We start from the raw sequence: 26,015 nt of genomic DNA, 5'->3' as shown, positions 1-26,015 counted from the left end.
CGGCCACAGCCAACGGCCATTCACCACCCGAGCCAGTACCCCTCCACGTGAGGCCGAGAGCCTGTAAACTACTTTCTGGGGCTCTGTCCCCACACAGACCTTTAGAGATACATTTGTTTTTAAATTTTGTTGGGGAATATTGGGGAACAGTGTGTTTCTCCAGGGCCCATCAGCTCCAAGTTATTGTCCTTCAATCTAGTTGTGGAGGGCGCAGCTCACTGGCCCATGTGAGAATTGAACCGGCAACCCTGTTGTTCAGAGCTCGTGCTCTAACCAACTGAGCCATCCAGCCACCCTTACAGATAGAAATTTTTGAAGTGAAATTTTTGAACTGACCTCTTCCCAAGTTTCTCAGTGTTGTGTTGATGGTACAAGGCTTCTGCTTCTGCAATCAGAGAAACTCCATATGATCATTAGAAAACAAGAACGAATTATTGTTATTAAATGTTTATGAGTTTATTTTTCCCGTTCTATCAAGATATAATTGACATATGACATTGTATTAGTTTAAGGTGTACAGCATACTGATTTGATCTTTGTAAAGAACTGATTATTATTAAGTACCAACATAAACTGAAAAAGTCACTTTAGGAACGAGCAGAGCTGAATGATCAGATCCAAAGCACAGCATTCATTATCTGTCAGCTGTGTTACCAGTGAAGCTGAGTTAGTATTTAAATCTGTAAGAGACTGTTAACAGTAAGGCCTGCCGCTTCACGGTTAAGATAGGGTTAACAGTAAGGCCTGCCGCTTCACGGTTACAATAGGGTTAACAGCCCTGGCTAACAGCCCTGGCGGCACTAGGCTCAAGGACTGTTACTCTAAAATCAGAGTAAGATTAACAGCCTAACAGCCTTGAGCTTAAAACATCCTAATGGCCTAATTGTTAGTTCCAAGATGTGGGCATAGAGACCAGATGTTTTATCTCCTGATATGGAAGCTTTTTGAAGCGTATCTATTGTAAACTCTTTGAAGCATAGCAATCTGCACTCCCTAAGACTTTAGAAATTACAGAATGTCTTAGTTATGTGAGAATTGAAGTCTATACTGTACTCCCTAAGACTTTAGTCATTACTAAGCTCCTAGAACTGCTATAAAAACCCTTAGCTTTGTAGGCTAGGGGTCCTTTGTTAAAACCCGCTGCGTCGGGCAGAGACGGGGGACCCCAGCTAGCTGGAAATAAACCTCGCTGTGTGACTTGCATTGTCGTGTGTGTCTCTGTCTTTCTGAGGGGCGAAAGATTCCCGGACTTAACAAATCCAAATGTGTTTACTTTTAATTTATCATTATTGTGTGAGAGTAAGACTTAAAGTGGAATATCCTTGTAAGTAAAGGAACAATAATGGATTTGGGGGAAAGAGGAAAGGACCATAACTCTTCCTTTCCTTGCTTTGTGATTAACCCTGGTGGTTTTCAGGTTTTGTTCCATGGGATTCTGAACTCCCAGAAATTTTGTGTAAATATGTGTTCAGTGTTTTAGGTAAGTGATAGACTAGTATAGTAGCTAGACACCACACTTAGATTCAGGCTAAAATTAGGTTACATTCCCAGTTTATATAGCTAAGGACATCGAAATGTATTAGAAAATGGCCAGAGAAGAAGCAAGTACAGTGTATTTCAGCACAGTTTTCCTAGGTCTTTGGAGTCCATACATGGGTCTGAGCAGCCAGTGACAATGTCCACCCAGGGTAGGATCTCATCTTAATTTACGTAGCATCACAGACTCGTTATAACTAGGCCGACTCCACAGTTCACACAGACTTAACACCTGTGTGCCTCCTCTAAGAGGACTTGATGAATATTGGCTCTCCTGGACTTCATGTCCTTTCCTCACTAGAGCAGAAGACCCATTTCCTTGTAATGAGGGCATGTATCTTTCTCCTGAAAGAAGACCAGAGCTTTTATGTGTTCCTAGTGGAATTTTTTCCCTAAACTTTTAGTTCTCTCGTGCAAGTGATTCCCAAATTGTTTTCTTTAATCCTGACTACTCTTTTAAATGCTGGGATTAATGTAACCAACTGCTTGTTGTTTTTGTTTTTTTGAGAGTGGAAGAGTGCTTAACACTTAGCTTGCTATTACTTGCTTAATTAATGGCAGAGGAAGAAAAGGTATGCTAACATGGATTAGAAGTAATTGCTAACAGGAATAATGAAACATGCAAACTGTGTCAAAGTTCACAGGAAATTAGAATTTCCCTTAATCTCATTGATTACTGGTGGAATGACTCATCTTCCAGTTGTGCGTTGCTCTTAAGTTATTCAATATTTGTGTAAATTAGACAAGGGAGGGTAAAACCACTGATGAGATGTACAAGACACGTCATTTGAGCTAATGACTGTTCCCGGGATATCCCCAGGATTTTTACCTCAGTATTCTTGCCTTTCCTACTTACTGTTTGACTCTCACTGGATTTCTTTCAGAGTAAAGTCACTTCCCATTTCCTTTTTGCCCTCCACGTGGACAGCTTCTATGGGCTATTCAATTACTGTATGCTTACTTAGCATTTGTCAGAATTAGTGTTGTTTAACTTAGGCACTAGAAATTCCAGGGATTTAACATGTTCCCTTCTCTGTTCTCCCTTTTCTATTCTTGATTTTTTCTCATTAAAAGAGGACTAAAAGACAACCCAACCCATTTTCTTTTTTAACTAGCAATACAATTGAACATAAATGATAGTAAATTCTGCTTCATTGCTATGGGAAAATTGAAAATTTTGATGGCTTTTGCAGATACAACTGATAAATTGTTTCTTCTGCTTTTTAAACAAATAGCTCATTCAGCTCAATGAAGTAATGCATTAAGTAGGAGTCAGAAATAGAGGTTCTGTATTTTTTTCTGTCGTAATTAACTTGGTGTTTTTTCCCTCTGCATCTCAGTTTTCTCACAGGATTGTTCTGAGGATATGTGGGGACAGAGCCAGGAGTGCAGTTTCCAGGCTCTCGGGCTCACATGGAAAGGTGTTGGCTCAGGTAGTAAATGGCCATCAACTGTGATTGGATGGCCATCAGCTGTGGCTAGTTGGCCGTCAGCTGTAACCAGTGAGCCACTGGCCACTAATATAACTGCTGTGGCTACGCTAGCAGAAAAATGGGGCTAGCAAGAAGATGGCAGCTGAGCTAGCAAGAGCAGATTGCAGGGAGACGGATGCCACCAGCGAGAATATAGTGGTATGACTCCCCCATCTATGGCTCCATGGGTGTTCCTTTTTGGCCTCACCATATCCTGCGTTCTTATGTGGGGAGCGGGAGCAGAGACCCCGCAGGCCACCATCCACGACAGGGTAACAGAATCAGAAGATACATGCACATTGTAAAGCATAAAGTGATCTACAAGGATGCACTGCAAGGCCATCCCCAGCAGAGAACACGTGATTTATGAATCCGTACATGTGTACTGCAAAGGCGATGGTTCTAGTCTCAATCTAGAGCCCTTCTGAATGGGATGGGCTGAATAGTCTCTTTGGCCCCTAAATCAGAACAACCTGGGGACAAATGAAATGTGGACATGCTTTTCTTACATGTATAACGCTTAGGTTATCGTTATTTACAAGAATCCATGTACTCTACCTCTGTATGGAGACAGGAGCCCATTTATGAGTCAGGAACAGGAAGCAGGGAAAGTTATTTCCCTGGTATCTGTTTTAAAACCTAGAGTTGTAAATGTTGGCAAACTTTTGGTAAAACTTGTACCGTTACTACCTACCTAAAGCATGTATAAAGACTTTTGTAGTATAGTCTTTTTGTAGTAAAATCACTTAATTTTGAGTCCTTACAATAGCCATTTGAAATATGTAGCTGCAATTTATTCCTCAGGAACCTGGGGCCCAGAAAAGTGAGGTAACTTGATCAAAGACCTATAAGCTAATGGATAGCCCAGCAGACAAGATGCAAACTCAGGTCAGCTTACGGCTAGTCCAGGCTCTCTTAGCATCCTCACAGCTCTGAGGGCTGGGCATGTCCTTGAGGAGAATAATACAATTCGGTATCCAAACTTACTGTTAAAGGAAACATTTGGAGTTTGGTCACTATTCGAGAGTGAACAATGACAAATCTATAAAGACTCTTAAAAAGAGCCTTGGGCAACCCTCTGTATAATTGCTTTTCTCTGGGAATTCTTTTTGAGAGCTTTCAGTTAAGTTCTATCTATGTATAGTGCTGTTTTTCTTCAAGACTTTCTCCTGTTGGAAAAATAAGTTTACTTTCTGCTTTCTTTTTGAAAATTTTTCCAGTGAGTTTTATCTGTGTAATATTTTTATTTTTTCAATTTTTTTTTTTTTTTTTTTTTAGGATTGCCCAGTGAAAGGACTTAAAAACATTCTGCTTGTTTGCTCCTAAGGAAGGAGGGGTTAGGCACTATATTGGTACTTTAGAGCCAGTTCCTGGTTGGTTGTGAAGCAGAGGGGATTTCCAGGGTGTGTAAGCATGGATGAACTCCTTGAACTGAAAACAATTTGAAAAAAAAAAAAAAAGTGGTAAGCAGCATTTCTGGGTTTGCAGGATCCAAGCCCTGTTATTGCCTTTCCTTGACTGATTTGTTCCTTTCCAATTTGGGAGCAAGATTCTAAGATGGAAAATATCTTTCTTGCCTTTGTTTTAGCTCTTCTCTGTAGGTCTGTCAGGTTAAGATATACGAAAGGGAAAGAGTGAGATTAAAAAGAATACAGTTTTTGTTCTAACTAGAAATTTAAAATAAATTCTAAACTATCTTTACTTAAGATCTATTTCCCTAAAGCCCAGGCAAGATTTAAGAAATAACTTTATATTATATTTGTGAGTAAATTCCATTCTGTCTGGGTATTGAGTACAGAAATCTACTTGGAAATATACCTAGCTTCTCAAGAACATGTTTTTAACTTGTGAGTCTGGATGGTTGAGAATTCTTTAATGCAACTTTTAAAGTCCTTTGTATAATTTATAGTGGGCTATCATTTTATATTTTAAGACAAAAAGTAGATTATCTTCTTCCTCCCTCCACTCTTCTTCCTCTTTTTTTCTCTTTCTAGCTATATAGATTTCCATTGTGTAGAAAGACCATAATTTAATTACTTATTCAGTCTTATATGAATGGATGTTTGGGAGTTTTAAGTCTTAACTGTTACAAAAATGACACTGAATCACCTTACACATTTGTAATTTCTTGCATATTGTAAGACAGCTGTAAGGTGGATCCCTGCAAATTGAATTGCTGGAGCAACGGAGATGTATCAATTTTGATTGGCCTTCATAGAAATTTTATCAGTATACTGTGGGGCAGAGCCCCAGAAAGCAGTTTCCAGGCTCTCGGCCTCACATAGACTGGTGCTGGCTCAGGTAGTAAATGGCCATCAACTGTGATTGGATGGCCATCAGCTGTGGCTAGTGGCCGTCAGCTGTAACCAGTGAGCCATTGGCCACTAATATAACTGCTGTGGCTAGGCTAGCAGAAAATGGGGGCTAGCAAGAAGATGGTGGCTGGGCTGGCAAGCGCGGATTGCTGTTAGAATGGTGGATTGCGGACGGTGTGGATTCAGCCTCCAGTGAGACTATAGTGCCACCAGTGAGAATATAGTGGTATGACTCCCCTACCTATGGCTCCGTGGGTGTTCCTTTTTGGCCTCACCATATCCTGCGTTCTTATGTGAGGAGCGGGAGCAGAGACCCCGCAGGCCTCCCTGCACGACAAATGGCGCAGCGAGCAAGGTCTCCCGCATGACATATACATATACACTAATCAGCAAAGTATGAGAATTCTTGTTTCTCCAGACCTTTGTGTTCCAGTGTGTCATTAAACAGTTTGATCTTTGCCTATCTGAAGTGAAAAATAGAATCTCAGTATAGGGTTAATTTATGTTTTTCTTAATGAGTAAGTCAAGCATCTTTTCATATGTTTAAAAGCCACTTGTCTTTCTTTTCTGCAAAATGTTCGCTTCTGTCTTGCCTATGTTTTTTCTTGAATTATTGAGGGTTGTGTGTTTTTTTAATTGATTTTTGTAGGAACCCTTCATTTGAAAAATTGATTTGAATTACAATCTTTGAGGCTTTTTTTTTTTCTTACAATGTTTTTTTCCATGTACATTTTTAAATAGGCAAACTTACCAGGCTTTTTTCTTACAGCACTTGAGTTTCATACTGAGGCTTTTTCCACTACTAGTTTATTGAAAACGAACACACACAAACAAAAAATCCTCCCTTTGTCCCCTATTATTATACTTTTGTTTTTTCCTTGAAATTTTTGATCCATTTGGAATTTTTTTCTGGTGTAAATGAGGTATGTCATTCCAACTTGATTTTTTTTTCCCCACCTAATTACCCAATTTTATCAACACATTTTATTTAACAACTCATCTTTTCCCCCATTCGTTTGCAATGCCATTTTTAGCATATATCAAGTTCCCATATACATTGGTGTGTGTTTCTGGATTTTCTATTTTCATCCATTAATCTCTGTACATGACCACAGTTTTGATTACGTATTGTAGTTTTATAATACGTCTTAATATATGATAGAACTAATCCTTAGAGCTAGGGTTCTAGCCCTTTAATAAACTTTCACGTGTAAATATTACAGGCCTATGATAAAATATATTAATAGTGTTCCCTGGGGCAAAATTGTATTTTGTACATATGGCAGAGTCCCATTACCAGTTTCTTCTAAACATTTTGGCCACAGCTTACATACAAAACACATTTTATGTAACAACCCATTTTATAACTGAAAAAAAAAATTACATACGAAAAATTATGTGCTCTTGCTACCTGTATTACACTCTGTTTTAATTGTTTACTTCCCCACCAAATGCTTGTTGTGACCTATTAAATGGACTTCATGACCCAGTAGTGTTGAAAAATACCTCATTAGACTTCTATTCAGTACTCCTTATTAATCTCTTTTGGGGGTGGGGAGCAGGAGGAGAGAGATCTCTTCCTAAATAAACTAGGGAGACCACATCAAAACAAGTAGAATTTCCCAAAAAAGGACTCATGAAGGACATTTGCATTTCTCTTCCCTTGTTTGCAAGTACCCTATAGGGAAAGGCAGTAGTCTTGATTAGCATGACTTGCTTAAGAACATAGGCCACAGCTTTTTAATATGTACTGTCCAGGAAGAAGGGAAAACTTACAAGGCAGGTGCCAGGGGGTTCAAGCCCATGCGAGGTCTGCTCCACCATCTTCAAACATAGTTGTGTTGTTGTCTTCTGGCTTTGGGGGTTCCCAGCTTGATTTTTGTTGTTCTGAGTTAGAGTGGAGCAATGAGAGGATAGATTTCTAAGTTTCAAATCCTAAACCTACTACTTAACTAGTTATGTGACGTACTTAACTTCTCTGTGCTTTAGTCTCCTCATCTGTTAAGTGGGGAAAGTGATAATATCTACCTCATACTGTTAATAGAGGAATAAAAGAGTTGATATATGGAAGCACTTAGAATTCTTATTTTTCCATGTTTTTGTGACCTACGTAACACATGGAAAGCAGTGTAAAAATCTCTGTGTTGTTATTATTATTTGGCCTGGATGCATATACCATGTTTCCCCAAAAATAAGACCTAGCCAGACAATCCCAGCTCTAATGCGTCTTTTGGAGCAAAAATTAATATAAGACCCAGTATTATATTTTATTTTATATTTTATATTATAATTATATCATATTATATTATTATGTTAATATCCGGTCTTATAGTAAAATAAGACATGGTCTTATATTAATTTTTGCTCCAAAAGACTCATTAGAGTTGACTGTCAGGTCTTATTTTCGGGGAAACACGGTAAGATTTTTTTTTTAAATCAACCTCAAAATTAAAATTTTGTGGGAAGAGGACTAGGTGAATTCTTTCATTGAGTTTTCCTGAAGCTCGTGAGTCCTTGATGACTTACATATTTTTTATTGCAGGAAAGAATTTTATTTTAAATGATTAGCTCATTTTTTTTTTGTTCTAATTTATTCCTTGGGAACATCCTGGTGAGGCTGAACTTGAAGATCTATTATCTGGCCTTGGTGTCTACAATGTTCTTTCACATTCTCTTTTTGTTCTTTTCCTCTGCATTCTAATATAAATTCTCAGAGTTTGTACTGCATTTCACAAAATCCATGTTCTAGTGTATTCCTTCCAATCTTTACTTTCAATGAAGGTTTTAATTCTGCTGTTGCATTTTGTTTTTTCTTACCTGTGTTTTTTATTTTTGCAGATTCCTTTTCATCTCTTGCTGTTCTCTACTTAAAGCTCATTGCTCTTTTTTCATAAATACAATTGAGTTTGTCCTCTTATAGTAAAAGCGCAATAATAAAATATGTCCTCTGCCTATCCCTTAAGTTTTTGGTGTTTCCCAGGGCTCCGGTTTCCTTCCTCTTCTCCTACTTGACTCTCTCCCTGTCCATTTTCACCCACTCCTCTGGTTTTCTCTACCACCTGTACGCCAGTGACTCACAGATCTATATAGCTCCAGCCCTCACATTCTCACTGAACTCCTCACTTCCTGTTGGGCATTTTCCTGAATAACATTCTTTTAGTGACAGGATAAGAGTGGTAAACTATTTTATTCTTTGTCTGAAAATGTTTCCTTGAATGATAGTTTAACTGTAGATTTTAGTATTTTCCCTCAATACTTTGAAAATAGTATTCCATTGTCTTCTGGCCACAATTTTAGTTACTGTTGAGAAGTTTGCTTTCGATCCAATTTTCGTTCCATTATAGATTTTCTCTATCTTCATTGCTCTTAAGGTGTTGTTTTTTTTTAACTTCTGCTGTTTCACTATGATGTGTATATATGAATGCATTTATTTTTCCTTAAAATTCACTGAGCTTTCTGCATCAGGTTTCATGTCTAGAATCAATTCTAAACAATTCTCAGCCCTTATATCTTCAAATATTGCTTCTCCTGAAATTCCTGTTACACATTTGTTGGACCGGTTTACAGTCCCCTCCATGTCTCTTACTCTCTTTCATGTATTTCATCTCTCTCTCTCTGAATTGCATGCTGGGTAACTTTAGCTCTATCTTCTAGTTCACTACTTCTCACTTCAGATGTGTCTATTCTCTCTACCTATTTAGGGGTTTTTCCCTTAATGTTTCAATAATTTACAGACCATAAAATTGACCTATTTTAAGAGTACAGTTTAATGATTTTGAGTAAATTTATACACTTGTGTGATCATTACCACAGTTCAGTTTTAGAATACTTTTATCACCCCAGAAAGTTTCATCATGCCCTTTTGAGGTCAGTCCCTACTTCCTCCCACAGCCCCTGGAACCATTGATCTATCTGTCTCTGTAGTTTTGCCTTTACTGAAACTTTCATTTAAATAGACTCATATAATCTGTAATTCTGTGTTTCTTTCACTTAACATAATGTTGTTTGTTTGTTTTACAGTATATTTAGTTTTAAATATAAAGTTTTTGAGTGTGTATTGTTACATGTATCAGTAGTTCATTGCTGAGTAGTATCCCAGTGTATGCATATGCCACAATTTGTTTATTCACCAGATGATGGACATTTGGACTTTCTCCTCCATCCATTTAGTATTGATTATTTTAGAATTTTAATTTTAGAACTTCTCTTTCAAAATTTCCTCTTGAGTTTTTTATGGTCTGGCTTTTCTTACAGTTCTGATTCTGCTTTTACATTTTAATTATTGTTACATAATTATTTTATATTGTCTTGTAGATTTTTCTATTGTCCCTTATCCTGGGTTCTTTGGGCTATAATCCTTCTGTCGTGTCAGAGGATTCACGTTGGTGGATTGTTTGTACTGTATTTTGTAATTTTAAATTGGTGAGTACAGTGTTAGAGGGACTTGCTCTTTCTATAATAATCCTTTTGTTTCCTGAATTGTTGATAGTGTCTTTCCATAGAGGTTTTGGGTTTGCTTCGGCCAGGTGCCGGAGAGATATTATTAGCTAGAACCAATTTTTATGTGATTTTTTTTTTTGGTGGAGTGTGATGAATTTGTATCATACAGTTTGTCTAAATTTGTATTCCAAACCTATTTAAAACATAAGGGATTTTTTTTTTCCCTACTCAGACCTCTGGAAGAGATAGAGAAGCTGGTATATTGTGTTTTGACATCAATGTGCTCATTTGTAAAGGTTCCTCATTTATTCAGGAGTTCACTTCCAATTTCTCCCCTCATTTGGGCCCAAGATTTGATAGATCTACAGTTCCCATAGGGGTTTCACAAGCCAACTCCCATTTTTCCTCTTAACTTCTCTTCTGGACAATATTAGCATCAACTCTTATCCTTACCATTCTGATTTTCAGACCTGGCTTCATCTCTGGCCTTAGAGATTTCTTTCTTTTTTTTCTGCAAGTTCAGCCATGCATGAAGTCTTTTTGTTGTATTTTATCCAGTATTTTTAGATATTTGTAGCAGCAAGGGTTTTTATTTGTTTGTTTTTTCATTTTACTGGAATTAGAAAATTCAGATAAAATTCTGAATTTTTATTTTTAAATAGTATAGTACACTACAGTAATTATGGCTACAATTACTAAATGAAAAAATCTCTTGAAACATTAGCTTGCTATTAAATGAGCATAAGCTTTCTTAGATTATTAGTTGTTAGATTGCAGTGACATTTTCCAGATATGTGACTTCATTTTTTCCCCTGGTAACTTTAAGGCAGTCATGTTAGTGTTCTTTTTATTTAGGATTTATTTGGATCCCAAGGTTTAAAGAAGGCACACAAAGAAATTTGGCCATTAGATGCAGAGATGCATTTTTTATTGTTGTTCCCATGTTAAAAGTAGTGCTTCCAACCAAAATAGCTGGTATTCCCCTGTTTTTCCATATCCGCTATGATTTAAGCCAGTTGTTTTAATACTCCCTTTCTTTGGAAAATATCTGATTTTTGTAGTATAATTAACATGTTAAGATCACTGTTGGTTTTATGATGTAAAGTTTTGAGTATACATTATTGTAGTCCTGTTTTCCCTTGGTTGCCCTTCTAAAGTAGGACATTAACTAAAAATAGGTAAGAGCAATCTATTTTGAATTTCCTGGTGACATTTGTATCAAAATCTCAGAATAGAAGTAAACCATCATAAACATATGGACTTTTCATTTCAAAAAGTTGAAAAGTTTTGGGGCCGGCCCGGTGGCTTAGGTGGTTAGAGCTCCATGCTCTTAACTCCGAAGGCTGCCGATTCGATTCCCACATGAGCCAGTGGGCTCTCAACCACGAGGCTGCCGGTTCAATTCCTCAAGGCCCGCAAGGGATGGTGGGCTGTGCCCCCTGCAACTAAGATTGAACACGGCACCTTGAGCTGAGCTGCTGCTGAGCTCCCAGATGGCTCAGTTGGTTGGAATGCGTCCTGTCAACCACAAGGTTGCCAGTTCGATTCCTCGACTCCCGCAAGGGATGGTGGTCTGTGCCCCCTGCAACTAGCAATGGCAACTGGACCTGGAGCTGAGCTGCGCCCTTCACAACTAAGACTGAAAGGACAACAACTTGAAGCTGAACGGCACCCTCCACAATTAAGATTGAAAGGACAACTTGACTTGGAAAAAAGTCCTGGAAGTACACACTGTTCCCCAATAAAGTCCTGTTCCCCTTCCCCAATAAAATCTAAAAAAAAAAAAAAAAAAAAAAAAGTTGAAAAGTTTTAACGTCTTCTAAGTAGAAAGGTAAAAAGGAATTTTTAGTGTCTCTTTTCATACCATTTGTTGAGAAAAATCAGTTGCTTAACCTGTTTGCTTTCTCATCCATAATGCAGGAGCAGTAATAAATAGAAGAATCGAGTTCTACTGCCATGTATGTTGTTAGAGTCATTTATAATTATGAAGTCAGCTTTTTGACGACAGGTGCTGGGTTCTCTGTTCTAGAGCCTATGTGTCATGTAGCATATAAGCTGTACCATTCTTTTATTTTTCTTGCTGCACATCCTTGGATCATTTTGCTACTCGTTTATGATTAGGTAACAATCACAAAACAACAAATATCAGTTCTGCTTCATTGTTTCTAATAAGTTTCATGAGGTAGAGAATTGAAAACTTTTTATTTTTTTATTTTTATTGAGGACTATTAGGAAACAGTATGTTTCCCCAGAGCCCATTAGCTCCAAGTCATTGTCCTTCAATCTAGTTGTAGAGGGCGCAGCTCAGCTCCAAGTCCAGTTGCCGTTTTCAATCTTTAGTTGCAGGGGGCACAGCCCACCATCCCATGAGGGAATTGAACCACAACCTTGTTGTTGAGAGCTCGCGCTCTAACCAACTGAGCCATCCGGCCACCCCGAGAATTATCTGTTTTAGAATTGTTTGTACATTTATTTACCTTTTCCATATTATATTGATAATAATAAGCAAGAGTTTATTTTTAAAAATTTAAACTCAAAGCATAATTACTTAAAGACTTTGTGCTTATTCTTTGAGCTTCCAAATTGCCTGGTTGTTAATCCTCAAACATGCAATGCTCTTTGGTGTTTAGTAAGAGCCTTGGCAGTTCTTTCCTCTGCCTAGAAGGCACTTCCCCCCGAGGGAGCATGGTTTGCTTCTTCACTTCATTCAGGTCTGTTCAAATGTCACCTCATTAGAAAGGTCTTTCCCTTTCATTATATCTAAAATAGAGAGGGGCTAAGGAGAAGGGGTGCTAATACGTCCTCTGCTTAATTTTTCTTCAAGGCACTTTACCTGAAATTAATTATCTGTTTGTTACCTTCTGTTGCTTCTTTCCTCCACTAATATATAAATTCCTTGAGGGCAGGGAATTTGTTTACTGTTCTGTTCCTAGGAATGAGAACATTATTTGGCACATAATAGGTACTTGATGAAAATCTGTTGACTGACCAAGTGAATGTATTATAAACTTATGGCCTCAGGGTAGACTCAAACCCATATGTGTTTTTTTTGTTTGTTTGTTTGAGTTTCTTTGAGTTTTATTCTCTTAAAAAGTTACTTGACATAGTTTGAAATGTCAGATTTTTACTTTTCTTGAAAATCTAATCTTTATTTTTGTGTGGTGACAATTAGCTGGACTGGGCATTGGGTTGCTTCTTTTTTAGGGGAACAACATTCTCCAGTCTGTCACAGTCTTCTCTTCTTTCTGTCAAATATTGGACAATGAGACTTAACGCCATTTGCTAGTATTTATCATTTTGCCTGTTCTGTTCTGTTTTCTCAGACTTGGCCCATTTTACTTATTTATGTTACCTGCCTGGTCCCTGGAAACATTTGCATTAACAACCTCTGTTGCAAGTCATAATATTTACAATTTTTGTCAAGTTACACTTTTCAGATTTAAACTTAAAAGTACAAAATGAGGAAAGACGATAGAAGTTGTGACTTATTGAAGGAGATATATGTGAATTTATAAAGCCCCTCATATATGTTACAAAAACGAAGAACACCCTTTAGACCAGTGAGCACATGGAAAGATGCTATGTAAGCATCGTTAGTCACCAGGGAAAAGCACATTAAAACCACAATGAGATGCCACTTCATACTGACAAGCATGACTAATAAAAAAGATAGCCAATAACAAGTGTTGGTGAGGCTATGAAGAAATTGGAAGCCTAATAATACATTGCAGATGGGAATGTAAAATGGTGCAGCCACTTTAGAAAACATTCTGGCAGTTCCTGAAAAAGTTCAACATAGAGTTACTAGATGACCTGACAATTTCACTCTACGTATATAAACAGGAGAAATGAAAACATACGTCCATGCAAAACTTGTACACAAATGGTCATAGGAGCATTATTCATAATAGCCAAAAGTAGAAATAACCCAAATGTCCTTCAGCTGATAAATGGATAAAATGTAGTATATCCATACAATAGAATATTATTCAGCATTAAAAAGGAATGAAGTCTGATTCACACTACAACATTAATAAACCTTGAAAACATGCTTAGTGAAAGAAGTCAATCACAGAAGATCACATATTTATATATTCAGTTTATATGAAATATCCAGAATAGGTAAATCTACAGGGACAGAAAGTAGGTTGGTGGTTGCTGTGTGATAGAGTAGTAGAATGGAGATTGACTGCTAATGAGTATGGAGTTTCTTCTAGAAGGGACAAAAATGTTCTAAAATTAGATTGTGGTGACATTGCACAACCTGTGAATATAATTGTAAACTTCAAACAAGTGAATTGAATGGTTTGTGAATTAATTATATCTCAATAAAATTGTGTTTTTTTCCCAAAAAGCACTTCTTTTATTAATAGTCAAGAAACAAATGATCAAAAGATTGTTGGATTTTCATATGCCAGATCATTAGCCAATCTGCAATCAAGCACAATCCTAGCAGTAGCCCTACAAAGAAATAATTGTTCTTGGTTTAAATTTACCTTCTATTAGAACAGCTAAGCTTGCAGATTTGTAAAGCCTTATGCCATAGTGAGTTTGCTGTCTGAGTAGGTCACCTCTTTCTTTGTTATGCCTTTTCAGCAAGATGTACTCAGTGGCTTTTGAGTCAGTGGCAGTGACATAAATCTGTGTAGTTTGAAAAGGGAGCATCTTGGAGGCCCACTGGAAGTATTACAACGAATCCCTGACTAGTAACACACTTAGTAAGTGGAGCTTTTGTAATAGGGAAAAAACCCCAACCTGACACATTGGATTTTTCTGTCTATTAGAAGACAGGGATCAGGAAGATAATCTTTGGGTGGGATTGTATTGGGATTTTATTACACATCCTGTGATTACACAGAGGCTACTGAGACTCACCTTTCAAACAAACCATCTCAAGTGTACCCTTTTCCATTCTGTGATTTTAAGGGATTTCCAAGTCTTGTTAACATAGACTATCAGAACTGGAAGGGGATTTTATAAGTTATCTAGTTTAACTCTTGATTTTTACAGATGTACATTTAGCCAGTAATACTGAAATACCTAAGTTTGTCATCACTCCTGAAGTGAATGCTTTAGTTTGTCATTACTCCTGAGGTGAAAATAATATAGTACTAAGAGCAGCACCAAAATGATAAATTGGAAGTGTAGTGGGAAATCTTGTCCATGTTAATTATTAGTGAACCTGAATTTTAGAAATATAATGCACTTGTTTTATTGCCCTTGATTTATTCAGAGTGGAGCAAAAATGCTCATGTTATATGTAAAGTGTTTTAATTCTCATTGATAACTTTATTTCCATTCATAAAAAATAGTACCCCCTATTCTAACCAATATTTAAGTTAGTTTTGATATTATTTGGAACTTTCTAAACATTTGTAGGAAATGTATTTGAGCAGAGAAATTTTAAAATAGTGTTTTGCTGAGTAGAGAAGAAAGGGGTTGGTGCCACACAATTGGAGTTGACAGGGATAGAAAAGCTAAAGAAATCAAATGAGAAATGAAAACATACATATGGATCAATGGTTATTTTAAAGATGAAATATATTACATGTGTGTGTTTGTATAGTATTAGGATTTGTTTTTGTTTTTTAATCAGTCTTATTAAGTATAATTAACATACACTAAAATTTGCCAATGTACAATTCAGTGAGTTTTCATAAATGCAGGCAATTGTATTATAACCTTCATAATTAAGACGAGACATTTACACATCCCCCCAAAGCTCCCTTGTGTTCATCGCAGTCAGTTCCCTCTCCCCACTTTCTAGAACTGTTAATTTTCTTTCTGTTGGTATAATTTTGTGTTAAATTTCATATAAATGAATCACACAGTATGTAAGTAGTTTTTTTATGTCTACCTTTTTTCATTTAGCATAATATTTTTGAGATTCATCCATATTGTTATATGTATCAATAGTTTTCTTTTTACTACTTTTCCCCTCATTCATTTACCAGTTAATGGACATTTGAATTTTCAGTTTTTGGCAATTAGGAATAAAGTCATTATTAACATTCATGTATAACTCTTTGTATGGATGTAGGTTTTCATTTCTCTTCTGTAACTACCTAGTGGTAGGATTGCTAAATTAGAAGAGAAATATATGCTTAATGTTGTAAGAAACTTGTCAATTGTTTTCCAAAGTGGTTGCACCGTTTGGTATTCCCACAGCAATGTTTGAAAGTTCCAATTGCTCCACATACTTGTTATGGTCAATCTTTTTAATTTTAGCCATTCTAGTGGATGTATAATGACACCTTATTGTGGTTTTAAATTTGCATTACCCTAATGACTAATTATGTTGGGTATCTTTTCGTGTACTTACTGGCCTGAAGGGAGTTCTTCATCCTTATAACATTATACAATAATATTATCTAATCCATTGTTGATACTCAGGGTTGTCACTTGTCCCAATAATGAGCCTTATAAGTTTTTCCTTTCCCAGATCCAATCTAGGATCATCCTTTGGGTTTAGGTGTTATGTTTCCATGGTCTCTTTTCATCTACAATAAAAATCTCAGTTTTCTTTGTTCTGTCTTGGACCTCAACTTTTTAAAAACTATAGGCCTATTATTTTGTAGACTGTCTCTCTGTTTGAGACATTGCTTTATCTGATGTTTCCTTATGATTAGATTCAGGTTATGCATTTTTGTCAAGAATATCACAAAAAAATGATATTACGTCCTTCTCAGAGGCATCATAGCAAGAGGTACACTATGTAAATATTGGTGATGACTTGATGTGTTGCCCAAGAAATTTTTGCTAATCCTGATGTGAAGAATTTGTCTATTCTAGAATTTTCAGAGTTTCGGCTTTTGGGTTTAGATTTATGATCTGTTTCAAAATAATTTTTGAGTATGATTGAGATAGTGATTGCAGTTCATGTATTTCCCAATTTTTTCTCTTGTTAATTTTCTTGTTTTTCTGTTTTCTTTTTTTTACTGGGGAATATTGGGAACAGTGTGTTTTTCCAGGATGTCAAGTCGTTGTGTTTATTTTTTTGTTTTTTGGTGTTTGGTTTTTTCAGTCTACTTGGTGGAGCGGGGCACAGCTCAGCTCCAAGTCAAGTTGTTGCCTTTCAATCTAGTTGTGGAAGGCGCAGCTCACTGGCCCATGTGGGCTCGAACCAGTGCCCTTGGTGTTATAAGCACCTCGCTCTAATCACCGGGCCAACCAACTGCCCACTGGTGGCTCAGCTCCAAGCTCAATCCATTGTTTTCAATTTAGTTGTGGAGGGCACAGTTTACTGGCCCACGTGGGAATCGAACCAGCAACCTTGTTGTTAAGAGCTCGCGCTCTAACCAATTGAGCCATCCGGCCACCCGCTTTTTCTGTTTTCTATTTCTTTGATTCTGTGCTTTGTTATTCTACTGTCTTTGAAATTTAATTTGCTCTTTTTCTAAGCTTAAGGGAAAACTTAGATCAAGTTCATTGCAGTCAGTTCCCTCTTAGACTTCTTTTCATATAAGCATTTAAAGCTATACGTTTCCCTCTAAGTATTGCTCTAATGCATCCCATGAATTTTGATATTTTAGTACCACACAGTACAAAATATTTTCTAATTTCTGTGTAATTTCTTTTTTGACCCATGGGTTATTTAGAAATATTTGGAACTTTTATAGATATATTTCTGATATTGGTTTCTGATTTAATTGTGTGTGTGTATGATCAGCAAACGTACTATTTCAGATTTTAATATTTTGAAATGTGCTGAGACTTATGGCCTAGAGTTTGTAGTCTATCTTGGTGTTTCATGTATACTTGAATAAATGTTCTGCCAGTTTTAGGTGTCGAATCTAGGTATCAATCGAGTCAAAGTAGTAATTAGTGTCGTTTATGTGTTTCTATCCTTACTGATTTTTATCTACTTGTTCTGTCATTATGGAGAAAGGAGTGTTGAAGTCTTCACCTATAATTGTAGACTTATTTGTTCCTCCTTTCAGTTCTGTCAAGTTTTGCTTAATATGTTTTATAGCTCTGTTCTTATTTATAAGTATGACTTCCTGATCAGGTGATCTCGTCATTTTGAAGTATCTCTCTCCTTTTTTTTTTTTTTTTTTTTTTTTTGGTGTGTCCCTCTGTTTCTCCTTTTATGTTTTCTGGGGGGTTTAATCAGAATTTTTAAAATATTTCATTTAATTCTTCTGCTGGCTTTTTGTCTATACCTTTTCTGCCTTTTTTTTTTTTTTTAACTATAAGTTTTTTTTAATTGAGGAATATTGGGGAATAGTGTGTTTCTCCAGGGCCCATCAGCTCCAAGTCGTTGTCCTTCAATCCAGCCATGGAAGTGGGGCAGCCCAGCCCCAAGTCCAGTCACCGTTTTCAATCTTTAATTGCAGGGGGCACTGCCTACCATTCATGCGGGAACTGAACCGGCAACCCTGTTGTCGAGAGCCCACGCTCCAACCAACTGAGCCATACGGCTGCCCCTCTGCCTTATTTTTTAATGTATGATTTGGCATTACAATATGAATCCTTAACAGTATCCAATCCATTTAAAAGCTTAGGTTTTACTATTTCACATAAAATGTAGGAACCTTGCCACAGTAGAATTCTATTTATCACTTCCTGGTCTTTATGCTATTATTTTCATATAAACCACATCTGCATATGTTTTAGCCCCTTAAGTGTTAGGATAATTTTTGCTTTAAGCAGTCATATCTTAAAGAAATTAAAAGAAAAAAAATATTCTTTTTTAGAATTACCCGTATATTTCCCATTTCTGATGTTTTTCATTTCTTCTTTTACATCCAAGCTTCCATCTGATGTTATTTCCCTTCATCCTGAAGAAATTGCTTTAGCGTTTAGCATGATGCAGGCTTGCTCATGATGAATTCTGTTTTCCTTTATCTGAAAATGTATATTTCACCTTACTTTTTTACCTCAATTCTTGAAGAATTTTTTGCTAGATACAGAATTCTAGGTTGGCAGGGGGTTTGTGTTTCTTTTCTGTCATAACTTTAAAGATATCCTCTGGGGGCCGGCCCGGGTGGCTCAGGCGGTTAGAGCTCCATGCTCCTAACTCCAAAGGCTGCGGGTGTGATTTCCACATGGGCCAGTGGGCTCTCAACCACAAGGTTGCCAGTTCGATTCCTGGACTCCCGTAAGGGATGGTGGGTAGCGCCCCCTGCAACTAAAATTGAACACGGCACCTTGAGCTGAGCTGACGCTGAGCTCCCGGATAAAAAAGAAAAAAAAGATATCCTCTCATTGTCCTCTGGCCCCATTGTCCAATGAGAATTCAACTGTCATTTTGTATCATTCTCTTACTTGTAATGTATCCCTTTTTCTGGATGCTTTTAAGATTTTTCTCTTTATCTTTGATTTTTAGCTATCTTACTATGATGTGCCTAGTTATGGTTTGGTTGTGGTTTTCTTTATATTTATCCTGCTTTAAGTTTGCCCTTCTTCTTGGGTCTCTAAGCTATGTTTTTCATCAAATTTGGGAATATTTTAGCCATTATTCACATATTGTTTTCTACCTTCTCCTTTCTATCCTCTCCTTCTGGAGTCTAATTACACGTTAGTCTGTTTGACATTGTTCTACAGGTTACTGAGGCTCTATTCATCTTTTTCTTTCAATCTTTTTTTCTTCAGATTGATAATTTCCATTGCTTTGTCATTTGTTTTCACTGACTCTTACTTCTTCCATCTCCAATCTGCTGTTAAATCCAGCCTGTGAATATTTCACATTTGTGCTTTTTGGTCCTAGAATGTTTGTTTCTACAGATGCTCCTTGACTTACACTGGGGTTACGTCTTGATAAACCTATCATAAATTGAAAATATTGTAAGTCTAAAATGCGCTTAATACACCTAACCTACCAAACATCCTAGCTTAGCCTAGTCTACCTTAAACATGCTCAGAATACAATATCCAAAAAACGCTGGCAACACAATACACTGGAATATCGCTTGTTTACCCTTCGTAATCACAAGCTTGACTGGGAGTTGGGGCTTGCTGTCTGTCGCTGCCCAGCTTCATGAGAGAGTACGGTACCTCATATTGCTAGCTCGGAAAAAGATCAAAATTCCAAATTAGAAGTGTGGTTTCTGCTGAGTGTGTATTGCTTTTACACTGTTGTAAAGTTGAATACTTGTAAGTTGGCGACCATCTGTATTTGTCTGTTTTTCCTTATTTGCATTCATTATAACTATATTTTCCTTTTAATTATTGTATATATTTACAGTAACTACTTTAAAGTTCTTGCCTGCTAATTCCAGCACCTGAACCTTAGATTGATTTATATTGACTTTCTTTTCCCTTGACTGTGAGTCATATTTTCCTATTTATTCTTGTGTTAACTTTTTAATTGTATATTGGACACTGTGAATGACATATTGCAAAGGCTCTAGATTCTGTTATCTCTCTCTGGAGGTTATTGATTTTTGTTTGCTTTAGAAGGCTGTTAAACGTGCTGAGACTCAGACTCCAGACTCTGTCTGCCTTTTAGTGGATGGTAACTGAAGTCTCTGCTTAGGTCTTTCAAGTCTTTGATCTGTTCTTTTCTGCTAGCTCGTTAGAGTTTCTTCTATGCATGTACACATCAAGAGTTAGCCAAGTATTTGGGTAGATTTATGCATGGATTTTTGTGGTTCACGCCTTTCTAGCATTCCCTCTCTCACTTTTCAGCCTCTCTGGCAGCCCTGAACCCTGTCTTCTGATTTCTCAAACCAGTAAGTCTGCAGCTTTCTGCTTAATTTCCAGCTGCCCCTGCTAACCATGCTGACTGGAAAGTACCTTCTCGCAAAATGTCATATACAGACAAATTTCACCTTGTGCAATTCCCTTCTTTTCTGGCTATCCCTAGGTAGATAAACTATCCCAAATGTAGTGGGATTAAACAGAAACAATTCTTTATTACTGTGTATTGTTATTATCTCTCATGGTTCTAGAGGTTGACTAGACTGTTGGGTGATTCTTGCTTGTTTGGGTCTCTTACTAGTGTAATCAAATGTGGGCTGAGGTCATCTTGAAAACGTCTTCACTCTCATAAGTCTGATGGTTGATCCTTACTGTTGCCTGGGACTCATTTGGACCATCATGTAGCATCTGCCTGGGCTTTTTCACGATGGCTGGGTTCTGAGAACAAGAATCCTAAGAAGGAGAGCCAGACGGAGGCTCTATTGCCTTTTGTTACCCAGCCTCAGAAGTCACATAGCATCACTTCTGCTACATTCCTCTTATTAAGACAGTCACATAGGAGAGCTCTTATTCGCGTGGAGGGAACAAGGCTCCACTTTTTGAGTGGGGAGGAATGTCAAAAGAATTTTCAGACATGTTTTGAAAGCACCACACCTTTTCTCAAAGTTTGTGTTCCCTCCAGTTTCTGCCTACCTTTGGACATTCTCTAGCTTCAAATCATTGTTTGTTGTATATATAGAACTTACGTTATTTTCTGGTAATCTAACAAACTACTCCATCATTACCAGAAGTGAAACTCCCTTTCTTCCATTTCTTTCCTCATAGCACTCATCACACCTGAAACTTAATATGATTTACTTACTTATTTGGTTTATTTTGTGTCTCCTTCCCGAAAAATGCAAGGTCCATTAAGTTAAGGTTTTTTTGTCTTTTTGGTAACTGCTAGGCACATTGTAAGATGTTCAACAAATATTTGTTGAATGAATGAATGAATCTTCAGTTTGTCAGAACAGCCATAAGTAAACAAAATAAGCCTCTTGACAAAAGAAAAGCTAGAAATTATAGAACCTTTCAACACAGATAAGGTTGACTGGCATACCTGAGGTTTTATTTCTTCTTGGCTTACAATAGGACATAGAGATTTTGACATTTCATGCTCATCATGACTATTGTGTGACAATTTAGCAGACTAGATCGCTGATTAGAGAGCAAATGAAATAACATGGGAAAGTACTTTATGAAGTGTAAAGCACTATTGGATTATAAAGTGTATCAGATAATTATATGCGTTTACATCTGTTAGGCTGGCTTTTTCAGATTTCATTTTGTAAGTATCTATGTGTGTGTATTTTTCAGGAATGAATATTTTAAATTCCCAAAACAATAATAAAAATCATTGCAGTATGTTTACAATAGCTTCCTTACTATGTTCTTATTAATGTTTTGTCTGATTTTTCTTTTTTTAGGAACTTAAGAGATTTCAGAACTTTGTGAAATACTGCCCTCCTTTTGATATTGTCATCGATGGACTCAACGTTGCCAAAATGTTTCCTAAAGCTCGTGAGTCTCAAGTTGTAAGTACAAGTTTTATTTTGTTATTCCAAATCTCTCGAAATATTTATTGTACCCATTTGTGATCTTCCTTGGGTCTCATAGCTCCTCATTTTTCCTTCCTCTAAAAATAAAGCTCTTGAAGGTGCCGTAGTGACCAACCGCTCATCTAAGGGTCATTGTTTTCCTCCCTGGCAAGTCAGTGGCTCATATAGGCTGCACAAGAGTTGAGAGATTAAAAAGTTCATGTAATAAAGGGCAAGTTCAGCCCTTTTTGTAACCGTTAGCTAACTTGCTCCTAGGTCTCTCTCTTTGGGGTTACTCTATCATTTCCCTGTGGGTCACATCACTCTATTTGAAAATTATCAACTTACACTATCAAGAGATGTTATTCATTACTCACATTTGGTATTTTTTTTCAAATAGTATATTTGTAAATTAACCTAAGCAGTTCTTTTTTTAATAAGGTAATCATTTGGTCTATCAATTTATAAATGTCATAGTAGTTTCTAATAAGAATATCATGATTTTTTATAGCAGCAGCGAGCAATTATTTTAATCCCCATTTTACAATTTAAAAAATTAGAAAATTGAGGCTAATTTTGTACAGTAAATCCTTAGAAAGCAGTCATAACATCAAAATTAGGTTGTAGAGAGCTCCAGGGTTTCAACCTTATGGCTCTTATCATTGGCAATCTATGGCTATTCATCTGTAGTTAAACTTTTGTTATTTCTTTAAAATTACCACCAACTAAAAAGCTTTTTCTCAGAGATTCTTCTAGTCCAATTTGGCCATTTATACTCAGAAAAGCTTACAAGTACTAACAAAGTTGATTTATAGAAATTTCTTTATATTCCTTTCCTTTATGTTTGTGCCTACATTTTTATGGTCAAATATGTACTTTTCAGTCCTTTATTTGAAAAACAAAAAGACACATAAAAGCAAGTTGAAAATACTTTTGTCTTTTAGGTACTTGAAGGGCCTGTGAGGCAGTGATATTGATAAAGACCAAGCCAGAAAAGGAAGCAGGAAATTATCACTGATGCGTGGTAGAGTTCAGAATTAGGAAGGTTCATTCTAAAAGGTTCCCTAATTTGTGAGAATTAGAAAGTATCACATTTGTTTACTTTTTGTTTGACTTTCAGCTTCATACGAAGCACCAAAAATTGGCTTGCCCGAAATATATAGCCCAAACTGGGCTTACTTTTTTGAGGAAAGTAACATGCTGAAGATGATGTACCGTGTTTCCCGGAAAATAAGACCTAGCCGGACAATCAGCTTTAATGCGTCTTTTGGAGCAAAAATTCATATAAGATCCGGTCCTATTTTACTATAATGTAAGACCAGGTGTAATATAATATATCATATCATATATCATATCATGTCTTCTCACATCACATCACATCACAAGATAACATAATGTAATACCGGGTCTTATGTAACATAATATAATATAAGACTGGGTCTTGCATTAATTTTTGCCCCAAAAGATGCATTAGAGCTGATGGTCTGGCTAGGTCTTATTTTCGGGGAAACACGGTAGTGGACACATCCCCAACATTATGGAAGGAAAATGTGCATATTTTGGAAGATTCTAGCAGATTTTGGCAAATAGGCAAAGAATAAAATATCAAAGCATCTGCTACTACTTTTAGCTTTTACTTTTAAAAGAATTTAATGTTAGCAATAGTTTAGGTCACAAGTACTTAATTATTACCCAGCTCTTCAGAGCACTGCTTTGTTGTGGCAATGCACTGGCACCGTATTTGGGAAACCTCTACTCAGAGACTCAGCTTAGAGACACCACCTGAATAAGGAAGGAGGACATAAACTTCCTTCTGAAGTCTGTTCTCAAATCTCTGAAGCTAGAGATTTGAAATAAATAAATAAGATAAATGTGTATCATATTTTCCATAGGCTCCCCCTTTTTTAAATTTTTTGGATAAATCTATCTCAGGCCCTTTTGTGGCTTAGTTTTTATTCTTTAACACTTTCTAGGTTGTCAGAAGTAGCTTCCCACTTTTTCTGTTAATCTTTTAATAGCATTTTAGTTACAGTTTAAGAATGGGGATTCTGGAGCCAGACCCTTTGAACTCCAATCCTGGCTCTGCCACTTCATAGCTTTCATAGTTTGAGGAAATTACTTACCCTCTATGTGCCTTAGTTTCCCAGTCTTTAAAAAGGAGATAATAATAATACCTATCTCATAAAGATGTTGTGAAGAGTAAATAAGTTAATATATGTAAGCACTTGACACATAGTAAATACTTAATAGGTGTGGCTATTATTGTGATTAAATGAACTCCCAAATGGAACTATAATTCTCGCTTTCAACAGACCCTTATTTGGCAATTTGAGTTTTTTTCCCCTGTCATGTCATCCAAGTCAATGGAGTTAAAAAGATATATATATAAAGCTCTGCCTTAGTACTGTGTTTCCCCGAAAGTAAGACCAGGTCTTATATTAATTTTTGCTCCAAAAGACGCATTAGGGTGTATTTTCAGGAGATGTCTTATTTTTTCATGTACTACAATCTACATTTATTCAAATACAATCATGTCATCTTCTTGAACATCGTCATAATGTACTAAATGTATCCATCTGGCTGACGATCTTGACTGGGGCTTATTTTCGGGGAAACACGGTATTAGACTCAATCTAGGCCAGGTACTCAATACTTGATTGAGAATTGAAGTCTCTGCCATCGAAAACTTAGGAAAAAATTTAAATATGATAATTTTAAGAAATGTTATTGTCTTCTGATTGTAAAAGTAATGCATGATTGCTGATTATAAAATTACTGATTATAAAACTAATATAAATGTAGAAAATTTGGAAATTGCAGAAGAAAAAGTCATATATAACCCTACCATTCAGCAGCAATCATTTTCTATGTTTTATTTATTTCCTTGCAGTATTTTGCTATTTCTTTACCCAATTGAGCTTCAACTGTGTAAATAATTATATATCTACATTTTAATTTACAGTTACTGAAAACTATAAAAATGAAATTATAAAAGGAATAGAACAAAACATGTATTTCTTTTATATTTGAGGTGGGACCTCTTTGAAACATACATAAAATCCAAGACGCCTATTGGGAAGGATAGAGAAATTTCCTAGACTGTAAAAAATACTATAAGCACTACTAAAAGGAAATAACAAATTTCAGTGTTCTACAATACATAACAAAGGGCTAATTTCCTGACTGTTCTGAGGAAAGGGTTATAAACCTGTAAGAAAAAGATGAACTAGTCAGTAGTCAGTAGAAAAGTGGTTTAACCTTATTCATGCTTACAGGTGTGCAAATTAAAATACTTCCAGATTGGCAAATATTTAAAAGTTATTAGTATGCAATATTTTGAATGGTTTGGAGAGGAAGGAAGGAGAGTATTAGTATTTTGGTGGGTGATTTGACAATAACTTTAATGCCTAAAATGTTGAAACTGATATAGTGTAGGAACTGATATAAAATGTAGGAACTAATATATTTACACTAATATGTACAGTTATGTATCCAAGTATGTTAGTTATAGCATTATTTGTAAGCAGAAAAGTGTAATCAACCTGAATGTCTAGCAATCCAGGACTTGATATATATCGAACCATCTATTTGAAATGAATGCGGTAGATCTGTATGTGCTGATACAGAATAGCCAAAATTAAGTGTAAGAAGTTGAAGAAGAGCAAGCTTAGTATGGCCTCACTTATGTTAAAAACAAAACAAAGGATTACAGATATATGAATGTGTGTTAGATAAGTTTGTATATGCCTAGAAAATTTCTAGGAGTTACACACATGTTAAAACTTAACAATAGTTAACTTTGGGAGTTGGGGATAGAATGTTAAGAGAACGAGAGGATTTCTGTTTTTACTTTCATTTTTTAATTTTCTTTTACAATGAGTATATATTACTTTAAAATAATTTTAAAAATCCAATTCAGGAAAAGAAAGAAGTAAAAAGGCATTCTTGGTAAATATTCTGAAATAAGTATGTAATACTCTATCTTATGGATGTACCACGATTTTAAAATTATTTCCCTTTTTGTGGGCATATTA

At 36.2% G+C, this 26,015-nt stretch overlaps 1 protein-coding gene across 3 annotated transcripts in view; it reads left to right on the top strand.

Annotated features, from left to right (window-relative positions):
* PRORP (protein only RNase P catalytic subunit) overlaps positions 1-26,015 on the top strand; it is a 118,302-nt gene that overhangs the window by 20,820 nt on the left and 71,467 nt on the right. For all 3 annotated transcript variants that reach the window (XM_088796875.1, XM_019750448.3, XM_019750449.3), the window contains one exon: positions 21,871-21,978. In XM_088796875.1, coding sequence (XP_088653001.1) covers positions 21,871-21,978 — 108 coding nt within the window. The remainder of the gene's footprint in view (positions 1-21,870; positions 21,979-26,015) is intronic.

The sequence above is a fragment of the Rhinolophus sinicus genome, chromosome 3, assembly GCF_057876585.1.
Source record: "Rhinolophus sinicus isolate RSI-liver-muscle chromosome 3, RSI-T2T, whole genome shotgun sequence".
Taxonomy (NCBI): Eukaryota; Metazoa; Chordata; class Mammalia; order Chiroptera; family Rhinolophidae; genus Rhinolophus; species Rhinolophus sinicus.
The sequence above is the reverse complement of the archived record's forward strand: the minus strand, read 5'-3'. Positions and strand labels throughout refer to the sequence as shown.